The 13,989-nt window shown below is 40.5% G+C and overlaps 1 protein-coding gene across 2 annotated transcripts in view; it reads right to left on the reverse strand.

The window, feature by feature from the left end:
* Positions 1-13,989, reverse strand: part of acvr2ab (activin A receptor type 2Ab) — a 42,862-nt gene that overhangs the window by 10,837 nt on the left and 18,036 nt on the right. The window contains exons 2-5 of one of the 2 annotated variants that reach the window (XM_044109447.1): positions 12,067-12,274; positions 10,475-10,608; positions 9,266-9,420; positions 4,165-4,188 (exon numbers count right to left, since the gene is read on the reverse strand). In XM_044109447.1, coding sequence (XP_043965382.1) covers positions 4,165-4,188; positions 9,266-9,420; positions 10,475-10,608; positions 12,067-12,274 — 521 coding nt within the window. The remainder of the gene's footprint in view (positions 1-4,164; positions 4,189-9,265; positions 9,421-10,474; positions 10,609-12,066; positions 12,275-13,989) is intronic. The other variant, XM_044109448.1, reaches the window with a different exon arrangement.

The following is a 13,989-nucleotide window of genomic DNA, read 5'->3' on the forward strand; positions in this document are numbered from 1 at the left end:
AACAGACAGCAGTGGGCTTTAATTATACGCTACAAGAGCGTGGGAAAAGAATGAAATGCGAAAGTCAAACCTTCCCAGGCTATCATGGATATCTAGTATCAATTATAAGATATAAAAATGATTGTAACTCATCAGGTTATATCAATAACAGCTACAGGACAGCTGCAGTTGGTTTCTAAACTCCAGAGAAGTGTGTTTGATTTTATGTCAGAAGGTTTGCAATAAGGACTTTTAGATTTTAAACATGTGAAAATCACCCTGTTAAAAGTCTTAAGCTCTAAAATGTTTACTTGAGTGATACTAAAATGTCAGTTTTTGATGTTTAACAAAAGACAGGAAGAAGCATAATGTCCAGAGATGGTCACAAGTCCTTTTCTACAAGTCAAATATCAAATCTGTGAGAACAAAATCAGTTCAGTCGAGTCAATCTCTGACTACTAGTCAGGATAAAGCTGTACGTTTTACTATCTACAATAACTCTTTATCTAAATGAGCAACATTTAATCATTTCCCTTAGGGATGCAAAAAGCATGTTTGATTATGAGAAGTCATGTTGTTAGTTTGCATGTCACTACAAATACAATAAAAAACACACAAGAGCCAGTGTGAGTGCAGCGGGGCGGGTCACGCTTCCTGCATGCGTCCTGTGTTCATGCTAATACCGTTCCAACAAAAAGCCAAAGCAGGGGCGGCCGAGCGCTCCGATCCAAAGTAGGTTAAACACAGCTGGTGATCAGGATTAGGCTGATCACTTTCACATGTGACTTCACAGAGGACGACGGCGGACGCTGGAGCAGAGGCGAGAAAAGCGTGAGGAGCAGAGAAGAGGGGAGGGGGAGGTTAGAAAGAAGCATGCAGCGCCGGAGTCACATTTCTGAAGGGATAAAAGGTGGAGGAGAAAGACGAGCACATGACTGACGGCCTTTGATGCAACCAGATATGCTGCTGTAAAATCTCAGGCTCTGAAAGAAAGAAAAAGGCTGCTGGCCTGCGAGGATGTTCATGTTTTCACTTGAACTGCAGCAACTTTCAAGTCCCTGAGGCCTCGACAGGAACTGCTCAGAGTGAGGCATCAGGGGAGTGTGTTTTCTTAACCTCATAAAAAAGACTCAGGCTCCAGCCAAGTCCTGGGCTGTCAGAGGAATAAAAGGAGGATTTCAGGAAACATTTATGACCTCGGATTAATTCACCAAACTGCACACACAGTAAAAGAAGGAACTGAGACTTTATACGGCATGTCCTGACAGGATCCCTGAAGCAAGCTGAGTGGCATTCAGCTGACAGTTTTTATTGGTTTGATTTTTATCAGGTGGAAATTTTACAGTTGTCCATGAACTTTGGCCTTTGACTAAAGTACGCCAGAGTGGCTTTTACCTCCATCTCTGTGACAGCAGGGAGAAAAGAACAAAAAGATGAAGAGAAAACACCTCTCCTTCCCTGTCTGTGTGTTTTAAAGGAAAATCCCAGCAGAGGGGGAGGGAGTGCTCTGCCTTACAGAGTGTGAGGGTGAAGGGAGGATCTGAATGTTTATTTAAGCCAGCAGAGAGCTGTAAGGCAGACCTGCTGTCTGCATGGCGCTTTCACACCAAACACAGGCCAAATCAGGGTGAAAACGACCCTCCATGCTGCGCAGGCTGGCTTTCACAGACAGGCTTTATCTATCAAAATAAGGACTCAAGTGTTGCTCTGACAGGGAGGTGTGTGGACGTTTCCTGTTTGAGCCGGGCTGACGTCATCTTCCCATCCAGATGGGATTTGCTGTGATGACAGGTCTTCACCAGAAAGATCGCGGTTTGGTGGGTGATCCACCAGATGTGGTTCATGGCCTTATTTTTCTTCAAAAGCAAACAAAACATGTGAAGCAAAACATTTTCACATGTAACTGCTTATTTAAAAAAAAAAAAAACGAAGAAATCTTACTTCTTCTTTTAAGTGGAATGAATATCATGCATAACATAAATCACTGCCTGACTTCTGTTAAAATCTGAACTTCCATTCATAAAATAAATAATTTTGATGATCTTTTGTCAAATAAATTAATTCTTTATGAAGCTGTAGTTAGAGAAATATGCATCCACACCAACCTGGGTTTACATTAATGAGTGAAACAGTGATTAACTAGACGTTTTAATAGGATCTGTCTCACAACATGAAGTAGGCTTAATGATCTCAAACACCAGCTCATCGTCTCCAACGTGCAGAAAGGATTAAAAACAGAGAAACATCATGAAGGTGTTGCATTTTCTAAGGTTCCAGACTCCAGAAAACATCAGCTAGATGTTATCCACCAGTAGAGAAAACATGGAACAGTGAACTTTGCTCTTTAAAGACTGAACAAATCAGATTCTGCAGTAGAAAATTCAACCTTTTGCGAATAAATTAAAATCCAGGATGAAAGATGAACCAAACCAAACACGAGTCACAAACGAGTCACATTTCTTCAAATTAAACCCTTCTAGGGTTTAATTTGACTTCTTTCAAGAGAATAACTAGGAAATATTTAGATTTTATATTTTGGACATCTGACAGCTTTATAAATACAGGAGGATGTTAATAAGAGGAGAAAGGAACCAGAACGATGCACCTGTCAATGAAAATGGGTCGAGGTTCTGGAGCTGCTGGAGCTTCCAGAAACACAACGGGGATTATAATAATTCATCAACCAGTAAAAACGCCACCAAGAGAGATTCCTTTTAATCGAGAGGAACCAATGAGATGTGAGAAATAGTAATGATCCATGAAGGTGCTACAACTGCATCATTAATCCTGATAGTGAATTCCTGTGGAGTCGATCTGCTTCTGGAAACCGCCAAGCGGGCCGCGGGCCCGGCCCGGTCCGGCCGGGGAGCCACCGGATCAGTTGTCCGATCGCAGGGCGCCAAGGCCGCGGGAAGGCGCGGATTACACGCAGTCAGCAGCCCACAGGAAGCAGGAAAACAGAAACTGCTGCTTCACACCGTTCTTCCCAACCGTTAACCGTCTCCTATGGCCGAGTCGGGTTACAGCCCCCCGTCTGTCACATGAAAACGACTCCTTTGGGCCCCGCGTGAATCGTCCACTTTGGGTTTTGATGCGAACCAGGATGCAAAAATAAACCGGAACGTGAAGCCTGAGTTTTCACACACGTTCACACAAAATCCTGATAATGAGCCAGAGCTGATTCCTCTGACGTCTGAGACCAATTCACACATCAATATCTGCACAGGGGTCACTTTTCACAACTTTTAAAACTCAAGTAATTTCTTGGACATGGAGCTAAAAACAATACAAATGAATTAAAAAACTATTAAATTATTACTGCTATTAAAATGTCTTGATTGTATTTTACATTCCACAGCAGGGATACCAAAATACAACAAAACATCTGTTTTGAAATGTTTCTCTAACATCCACCTGATGGTCCGAGAACAAAACATTTCAATAACTTTGTTTGACGTATAAAATATAAGACGATCAATAAGTCATTGAGCAATTAGGAATAATAAATATTCATTAACATTTACCAAATCATGTTAAATAAACTTCCTGCTCAAATTAAATGGTTAAACACAAAGAAACTTACATTATATCTAAAAATTTTCTTTTAGGAAATTAAATCTAACTTAAAACAATAAAAGCTTAATCTGATTTAACTTCAGTGGAGATAAAATTATCTGTTATTAAGTATATTAAAATGGTTTCAACTGATAACTGATGTTTTACAAAATTGTTCAATTTGAATAAAAACAGGACTTTCAAGGACCTTCTAAACTTTGAAAACACAAAGTTTTCAAGGATTTCAAGAACCTGTATCTGCAAAACCAGTTCCTATTCTTATGCTCAGGCCTGAGACGTCCGTTCTACTGAAGAAGAAGCAGCGATAAATCCTTAAAAGTGGGTCACATGACAAACATCAACACACCAAGTGAACATTTGTAGAATAAAAGAAATAAAAAAACGAGGGGCTGCATTCAAAGCCATGATGCCGACTTTCCTGCATGCACAAAAGCAAACAAAAGACATTCATTCATGCAATTAATCCAGGCGAGGGGGAGAAAAACAAAAAGTGCTGTGAGCCAGAGTAAGCAAGGCGGTGCTGGACAAGGCAAACACAACGGTGGTGCAGGACTGAGGTGGAGAGGTCACGACCTCTGCCCAAAAGAACGTCAGTTAAACTGCTCTTACCTCCACCATAATATGAAAGGCGTGCTTGTTGGGAAAGGAGCATAAGAAAGCAAAGAGGAGAGATTACTGCCGCGTTCTGTCTGTTAGTGGATGAAGCAGAGGCAGGTTGAAACGCAGGCCGATGGTCGCGTCAGAGATCCAAACGTCTGATTGGAGGATGGAGGCGACACACGGATAAGGTCGGGTGTCACACGTCAGCAGCAGACTTAGCAACACAAAGTTAGCTTCAATGATGGGTGGAAACCCAGCGAGCATGAATGTGTCACAGATGACAAACAGCATTTCAGAGCAACGGTACTCTTAAACATGCACACATCAGATACTGGTGACCTTTGAACCTAAACACATTTTGTCACGTTATGGATAAAAAGTTTATCAGCTGCCCTAAAGATAATCCAGTACAACTTGATCTCTGTGTAAACATGTTCTGTAAAGGCCTCAAACTGGACATTTGATCACACCATGCCCATTGTGAGATATGGTGGTGGCAGCATCATGCTATGGGGAAACACATCAAACTGATGGGAAGATGGATAGCGCTAAAAGAATAAGCTCACTGCAAAAAGACAAATACTAGAAACTATTTTTGGTCTAGTTTCTGGTGCAAATATTAACTTAAAACATGGGAAATGTTTTTTATAAGTGAAATAATTTGCCAATGGAACAAATAGATGACATTTTATCATCCGTAAACCTACGTTGCTAACTTCTACAATGACAAAAACATGCAATGTTTTGTATTTGGATGCATGTTTGAGATTATAATTTAAATTTCAGTTGTAGATTTAGTGTTTTTCACACATAAACAACATTCCTGTGGAAACTTAAAGCTGAAGTCTTGGAGAAAACTCTTCATTCTAAATAATTTAAAATGCACCTCCAGTATTGACAGGCCGCCAACAAATAGCTTAAGCCACCAAAACTTGAGTTAGAAGTGTTTTAAAAACTTCTAACTTCTTTTTTTATAGGTCAAACGTCAAATATACCTTAAAATGCATTAATGCACATGGTAGAAAACACATATAACATATATATGGTTCAAATGAAGACTCATGGAGACTGAATACCAATTAATGCCACATTTTTTAAATTGAAGACTACTTTGTGTTGGTCTATCACATAAAATATCAATAAAATGGACTAAAGTCACTTGATATAAAGTGACAGAATGTGAGAAAGTTCAAAGGACACTTAGAGAAATGGAAAATGAAGAGATTTACATCTTAAAACCAAAATAAAAGTCAATACAGCCAAGACAATACAACTCATTTACTGCCAGACTGTCAACATTATCCCTCAGCTGAACGACTCAGGCTGGATTCCTGGAGATTTATAGGTCTGGGTGGGAATAAAGAACCTCCCCAACGTAAATAAATACATTAAGTAATAGACTGGCTCAGAAATAAATTAGAGGAACAATGGAGTCAAATCGCAGCTCAGACACCTAAAATCTCTTAAACAAGGATTGGTTGAGGACGGCTTCACACTGCCAAATAGTTTTAGAATGAAGACTGTAGTCTGGGATGATTGCTAAGACCAGGAGAAACTAAGGAGAGAGTTGTGTTTGAGTGCTAAAGGTCTGTGCATTCAGACACAATCAACTCCAGTTTGCTTCCACTTGGCACCGAGGCGTGAATAATGGAGGTTTGGTGGCAAAAATGTGCTTCATGCTGGAGCCAAATCATGGCAACACCACCGGTTCATGCAGTTCTCATCTTTCTTCCTCTGCGTTTCATCCTGTATGTGATCCTGTTGCAGCCTGCAGAGTCTATAAATTAAATGTGTGCTGAAGAAAAGCCAACATGCCTCGTCTTCCTCTGTGTCTTTGCAATGTGATGAAGATAAATCAGCCTTCAGCTTTATTAAGTCCACCTCCAGCCTGGCCCCATGTAAGTTTCACAGATATATGAGGAGCTGCAGAAGCAGCTCAGTTTTCTTTCTCCACAGCCAAACATAAAGGAAGTGAATAATCACATTAAAATATATTATATATTCAGAACGGGAGGTAATGGTGCATGTATATGTGAAGGTCAAAATGTCAAAGGTTTGTGTTTTTCTAAAAGAACTCCACGCCAAAGCAATGTAAAAATGACAGGGAGTGACATCAGGCAGCAGGTTTAAAGAGAGTCTCTGAGTTGAGTTTTCTTCTGAGCAACAAAGGAAACTAAACTGACATGACGATGTTACTGAAAGCACTTCACAATAAAAGAATGTAAGAATGACTGACAGTGACATCAGACAGCAGGTTTTTCAAGGTGGAAAAACTTTCAGTTTCATTTTGCTGTAGGTAATCTGGGAATTATAAGTGTTGAAACAAACTGGCTCTCAATTCAGTATAATAGTATGTTGAAACATTTATGCAGCTTATTACCTTATTGCTGCATGTGTTTATGTCACACAGGTACCTTTTGAAATTGATGTAGATGTTGGTGAACCTTTGAATATTATACAACATATTTCCAGCTTTGAAGACTTTTAAAACATGTTTTTCACCAAAAAACTTTCAGTGGGTTCAAACCGAGAGAAAGTGGCCAAAGTGTGACTATAAAAAACAAAAACAAAAAAAAAACGCCCTTCAAGATTCAATACGGCAAACATGGGACCAAAATTACACTGCTGGCAAAGAAACGATAAAACAAGCAACAAAAATGATGTTTAAGGTAAAAAAATATATTTTTAAAAATATTAAATAACAAAGATTAAACTCCAGGTGAAGATAAAACATAAAAAAAGCAACTAATGTGATTCTAAATGGTCTTCAACAGAAACTAAATAAGAAAATGTAGGTAAACTCCAACAAAACTTGATCTAAAACTAACAACACAAGACAAGTTTAGGCAACATGAAGAGAAAACAGAGCAAAGACCTTAAGACGCCAACAAAAACAAAGAGAGAAAAGAAAATTAATCTTAAGCTGGATGTTAGTTTGTCATCATCTATGCATGACTAAAACATGATTAGTCCTTCAACATGGCTCAGTTAATACCAAGAGGGCCTTCCATCCACACCGGATGCTTTAAATCCAACACATGTGGTCAATTTGTTGCCGTCACATTAAAAATACATGACTAAGTGCAGCACGATATTCCCCAGAGACTCTATTATCCAGCAGGCCGAGTCATGACGGAGCAGAAAACCTAAACAAAGGTCCAATAAACACATCTGGGTTTTTGACATTTCACTGACTCAGTGCAAGACGATCCGCAACGTGACGCCAGAATTCGGAAATGAACGGCTTGGATTTCATCTGCCGAACAGAAGCGGAAAGCCTGACAGGAAGGAAGATCAATGCTCTCAAAACTGTTCAAAAAAATACTATGAAGCGAGAAAAAGTTTTAATGAAGCAGCTTGAATTCCCATCGAGTGGATTTTAAATACATTCCTGCGCTTGTGACCTCCTTTTCCTTCCCTGTTGCTCTCCTACACCTACTCCTTTATGCAATAATCCACTTCAACTCCATTACAGACGCCCAGCATGACTTCATTTGCTCCATGCTGGCTAATATATTGCATTTTATTCACGCATCGCAGGGAGAATCTCTTACATATCGCCGCTCGATATGTTACCCCTGATCTCGTTGTGCTGTTTATTTTTTCCCACTCATTTATCCGTTTCCAGGTAAAAACGCTCCATAAGCCTCTTAGACTTGTTGTTTTTCCGATGCACATCAGCTTTGTTTCCAGATTGCATTGTGTAACTGTCTTTTTATCTCTCTCCCGCTAAGCTTCGGCGCTCTGCAAATACAATAAGTGAGTGGAGAGAACTGCACGTCTCTCTTCGCTCGCTCCCCCGCACTACACCCACCCACCCACTCACCCACCGCCTCCATCCTCGGAGGCAGAGCTGCAAGCTTCTCTGTGTTTAGTTTTGTTTGCCTATATAAAGCCTCATCAATAATGCAGAGGCCCCTGACTCCTCTTCCATACGCTGGAAAGCTCTGCTTTTCTTCCCCCTGCTGCCGAGCAGCTCAGATTGTACCTCTGCTGCAGTGGAGAGAAACCAAACTAAATTCATCAAGAATTTTAGAGGATGTGTTCATTTCTCTGAAATGTTTTCAACATTTAAACACGCAGATGAGACTTTGAAAGGTTTGAACTCAACCAGCACGATGAATTTCAGATGAAATGTGTCGCTCTGAAAGAGATTTCTCAAAAAGCAAGAAGCTTAAGGTTCAGGAGAGGTTCATGAGCGCAACATTTCAAGGCTTTTTTCATAGATTTCTAGGATTTTTCTTTCAGTTTAACATAAAAGTACAAAACTTCTCTGTTTGGTCGGTGATTCAACGAGCCTCTGAGGATCTGAAGTAACAATTATCTGATTCAGTTGATGTGGAGGAATGTTGGTCCACTCTTCCTTAAAGTTTGGAGCAGGTTGAACCACATTTCACCTTCGGCTGCAAAACAAGCCCATATCTTCACCCCCCACCTCCGTGCTTGACCTTTTTCTTGTGTATTTTGGCAAATCGTTTATCCTTTGGTTTATTCTAAAGCAACTTTGCAAACTCAGGAGGCAGAAGTTTGAGCGGACCAGTTGAACTGAAATGACACAGAAACCGACTAAGACTAAAGATGTGAGATATTTTCACCTGGGAAGCAAGGAGCTCAGATGTTTACAGAGTTGAGGTCAGTACACGAAGGACGGCTGGACAGAGGGAATTTAGTTTGTAATATTTCTCCTTTCAAACTGTTTCCTTCCTCCAGACTGAAGGAATTTGTGAAACTGAGAAACTTGGATGAACTTTCACGTCGGACCAACTAACATATTTAAACCTTGGTTTGTTTTATGAAGTTCAAATATAACCAAGTCCAGGAATGATTAAAATAATTGATTCATTCCTGCTTTTGTCTCATGAAACCCTGAGCATCCACCGTTTCTCTGCTCTAAACAGTAAAACATGTTTGAGTTCAGATTAAGGAAATTACAGTCAAACACAGAAGATTCAAGTTGCTGCTTTCTGCTTCTGCTGCTTCTATTTCCTGGGAAAGACTAATGAGACGGTTTCCATTTCCTCTGTTAGCATTTAACAGGTAAAGGTGAGGTCACCGCGGGTGAATACACAGAAAGAGAAACTCAGGCGCCTGAGCGCCCGGTGAGACTTACATGTGTGGGGACGAGGGCAGCAGGGTAGGCCAGCTTGTGGTGCCTCCACATCCAGAAGGAGAAGAGGACGACGCCGGCCAGGCCGATGATGGGAACCAGGGAGTACAGCAGCGTGCTGAACAGCGCCGGCTTCGGGGAGAACGGGTTGGATGTGGCTGCAGGGACAGACAGGAAGTGGTTGGAGAGGAGGAATGAACGCTAGGGAACGCATCCGATTGGACAGCACTAACCCCGGCTTACTGCTGCTGTGCTTAGAGATGATATCAGAGCACACACACACACACACACACACACACACACAGAAGAGTGGGGCGGGATTAGCAAATCCATCTCGTGACATAATGTAATCCTGCAGCCAAAAATACCAGCGCTCTCTGTAGGCTCGGCCCGTAACAAGGTGCCACTGTTTGATTCAGCAGCAGGCAACGTGTGGGGGAGGGGCTTCGCCAGCTGCTCTGTGGGCCTCTCAGGCTGTTAGCGACGACTTCTTTACACAACAGGCTGTCTGCAGGTTTCTCTCAGTCACATCCAAACCAACACAAGCAGACAGATGAGCCTGGTAGCTGTAAAGTGAGAAGTGCAAGGACGTCGGACGAGAAAACACTGGGAGGACTGGAGGCTGCAGACGCAGTTTCCTGTTCAAACACTGGACTCCTGATATCTGCACACTGGAGTACAGCCTCTATCCAGGGGGTTTCTGCTCTTGACTTCTTCACTAAAGCTGCTGTTAAACGATTAAACAATTAATCACTATCTGGAGAATAGAAGCTCTGGAAAAGGCCTTTAGTGAAAAGAGCAACACATTTGGAGCAAAACTGTAGAAAAATATACACATTTTAGATTTAATATTTGCACCCAGAACTCCTCAAGTTGCAGTTTTAGCTTCACACAGTTCAGATTCTGTAAAAAACATTCTATTAAGCAACTTTTCCAATATAATTATTAACCAGTTAAACCAAAAATGAATCAACAGATCAGCTCTACACTGAGCATGCTGCTACTGTCTGGCAGTGGAAGCATCATGCTGTGGGACTGTTTCAGGATTACTCAAACTGTGCCAAAAACAGGTGGCTAGTTATCCAGTCAGAATTGCAAGTAGCCTCATTTTTTAAAATAAAAAAAGTCTAAAATGATTCAAATTGATGAGTTATTTTTCTCTAATGTGGTATTTCAACATAGCGCAGAGGAGAGAAGCTGCGCTGTACGTACTGTAGGCGGTGGAGTGGCTGGTGTCGTTCTGCGGCTGCGTGTCCGGGACGTACATGAACCTCTCGTTGCACATGTTGCCTTCACAGCAGCAGAAGAAAACCTCGGGGCTCACCTTCCTCTCCACACACTCGTAGCTGCAGAGGACATTGAGGTGGGAATTAGCAGCACACACACATAGCTATCCATCTCTGCACGCAGAGGCACTTTTATTATTCAGAGTGCATCGAACATAAAAGATGTGACGTTGTGCAAAAAGCATGAACACACACTCCTCTCTCTTCTTTTCATTCCCTCACAGCCACAGAGGACAATGAAACACAACATTTATTAAATAACTCCTACGTTAGCCAATACACACACACACACGCACACACACACACACACACACTATTTCACTCTCTCAGAGTCATCAGATAAAAGCCAGAGGAAGTGGCAGCCGCCCTCGACTTGCTCTGCGCTCTCCAGGGAGGCCAGCCGGCGCCGTCTGAACCGAGGCACCTGAACGCAGCGGACTGCAACTTTAACATTTGGGAATCAAAGGAAAACACAAATTGCCTCAAACCAACTCCTGATACCAGCTCCAAGTTCTAGTGAGCAGATGACACACCTCATTAGTGGATGCTTTTTTTAGATTTTTTAGAAATCTAATCAGTTTCAAGCGCTAAGCTTTTTCATTTCTGTTAGTTGCAGTAATTAAAATGTGGCCTTGTGTGAATTATTCGAATGGGAAGCACACCGAGGGACAAAAATTGTGCTCAAGGTGAATTTAAATGTGTTTAGAGTTGCAAGTGAGTCATGATGAGCTGGCTTTGTCTTGACGAGAAAGAAAGAGCCGTCTGCAGGTGATAAATGTGAAGCTACAAAGCAGCTCTGAGCTGGATGAAAAACTGAGGCGATGCTTCACAGAATCTGAACTCAGGTTGGAGTTCATAACTAAGATCTGGAGAAACGGTCCTTTTAATCACTCAGTAATTAATGAAACTTCTGCCATCGCCAGCAGATGAACATTTTCTGATAATAATCCTGCAAAGATCTGATCAAAAACCTGAAGGACAAATTATAATTCAGTTTAATGAATCATAAATTCAATGAAAGAAATAAATACAAATATTTTAAGGCAACTGAAATTAAACTAAGCTAATGTACAATTCTATCAAAGATTAAAATGATGGAACCATGCTAAGATAGACTAACCACATTGATATAAACTTCACTAAGTTACTTGAAATAAGTCAAGACAGACACACATGCAAATGAACAAACTAGCAGCAAAATAGTTCAAATTTAGTGCTAAAATATTTTCAAATAATCTTGGGAATTACCTTTAAAATAATATTTTCTGCTTGTCAAACTGTTGTTGAGACGTTACATCTCTCAAACTGCTTAAATTAAAGTCAATTCAAAGTGAGAAAATGCCTCTAGTTGAATGGATATGGATTTTCTCATGGTTCAATTGAAGAAAATGAAACATTCATAATTTCATGACACATTTTTGAGACTTTAGTCCAAAAAAATCCTTTGTGTTATCTAAATCATCAGTAAGGACACAATACTTTAGCTTCCTGAAACTTATTGAGAGTGTCCCTGTGTACCTGTCGTAGCAGTTCATGTCGTCCAGCCAGCAGCCCTGCTTGATGATCTCAATGGTGCCAGAGACGTTCTTCCACGTGGCGAAGCAGTGCCGCCGCTTGTCCTTTTCGCCGATGCAGTCCTCGGTGCCGGTGTGGTTGCTTCGGTCCTTCTCCCAGCCGGAGCTGAAGAGGACACATTCCTGCGTCTCTGAACGTCCCAGAATGGCACCTGCAGAGGACAAACAGAAACTCACTTCAGGATGCCTGTTTGTGTCCTCCAAGATGGAAACCGAAACAGAAGGTAATTTAGTTTTCTTTGAATAACAGTCTCAAAATACACAATGAGAGAAAGTAATAACAAAAGTTGCATCTACTGAGATTTTCCAACTTTATTTGGGAATCAAAGGCAGTTGGAGGCGAAGTGAGCAACAATACAGAAGAATCAGGAAATTATAGGAACGATTAGAGCTGAAACGATTAATTGTGATGAAGTGATTAATTGTTAAAAAAAGGCAGTTTCCTGAAGAAAAACAAGACACACAAATCAGATATCAAGCCAAAACTGTGAAATACATGTGTGCATTTTGCATTTAAGATGAAAAAATAAATAAACTTTGTAAATATATTCTACTCAGAACTCCTCATGTGACAGTTTCAGTTTTACATGGTTGAAATTGTGTAAATAAAAACAACAATTCTCATATTGAGCACTTTTTCAAACCAATTACTAATCAATGATTTAAAACATAGTCAACATATCAGCAGCATTACACTAATTGATAGTAAGTTGATCAGAAAAGGGTGAGTTTTTCCAACTAATGACTAATCATATATTTAAAGAATGCAACTACTGTGTTTAAGGCAATAAAATGTTTATCTCTTTATTTAAAAAATGAATTAATTTGTTTATTTGCATCTTTTAATGTATTTCTAGTACGATATAAAATAGGATTAAAATAAAACCTGATTAATCAATTACTAAAACAATCTTTAGTTACTGAATATTGCAGAACATTTTAATAAAAGTAATGTTAAGAATGTAGAAATATTAAAGGGATACAATTATTCTTTCATCAGGATATTCTGAAGTAAAACAGTTTCTAAACATGTAAATCAAACAACAAAAAGCTTCTGGAAGCTCTGTATTATTCTCCAAGCCCTGCAGCTCTTATTTTATGACTTTCAGCTCAAACGAGAAACAATCAGTGATTTCTAACAAGCTCTACTGAGGTACATCGAGTGGCTAAGATAAAAAAAATTTATAAAAAAATCACAGTTTTCTGAGGTGAAATGCTCTTATGTGTGATTACAGACTCCAGGTGCAGCACAATGAAAACAGAGAGAAATCCCACCAACAAATGTTTTCTTCAAACAAATATGAGAATAATTGTGCAAATTATGCCACAGAAGTTAGTTCTCATCTTCTGCACTGGAGGTTCGTTTAACAGACGTGATGCATTTTTCAACAAGGCAGCTTCAAGTAAAGCCGGTTAACGCCTTCCTGAGAGCCCAGCAGCCAGCAGGAACAGCTGCAGAGGTCACACTGCCTCTCATCCGGGCCCGCCGGCGCTTTTCTCTCGTCACATCGTTTTCTCTGAAGTGGAGGAGTATTTCCCAGCAACAGGTGCAGCTGGGAACTGTTGCATATGTGACTGAGGCGGGTGGAATGTGCAAGGCGGAAAAATGCAGAAATAATTGGTTTGCTTCGCATATGTGCAACAACGAAACGAGGGGAATAATCAGACGGCGAACGCCTGCAACTTTTCCTGCACTTAAAAGTAGAAAGAAAAAAAATTTGCATTGAGGAAACTATCTATCATCACCACAACGCCCTGGAGCGAGTCGCTCACATCCGCAACAGGAATTATGTGTGAAGAAAAGCTGCTGAAAAGGAAAGAATAAGACAATAATGGGAACGTAAGTGCATTAGATATGGCCCTGCAG

Source organism: Gambusia affinis, linkage group LG24, assembly GCF_019740435.1.
Source record: "Gambusia affinis linkage group LG24, SWU_Gaff_1.0, whole genome shotgun sequence".
In the NCBI taxonomy this organism is placed as follows: domain Eukaryota; kingdom Metazoa; phylum Chordata; class Actinopteri; order Cyprinodontiformes; family Poeciliidae; genus Gambusia; species Gambusia affinis.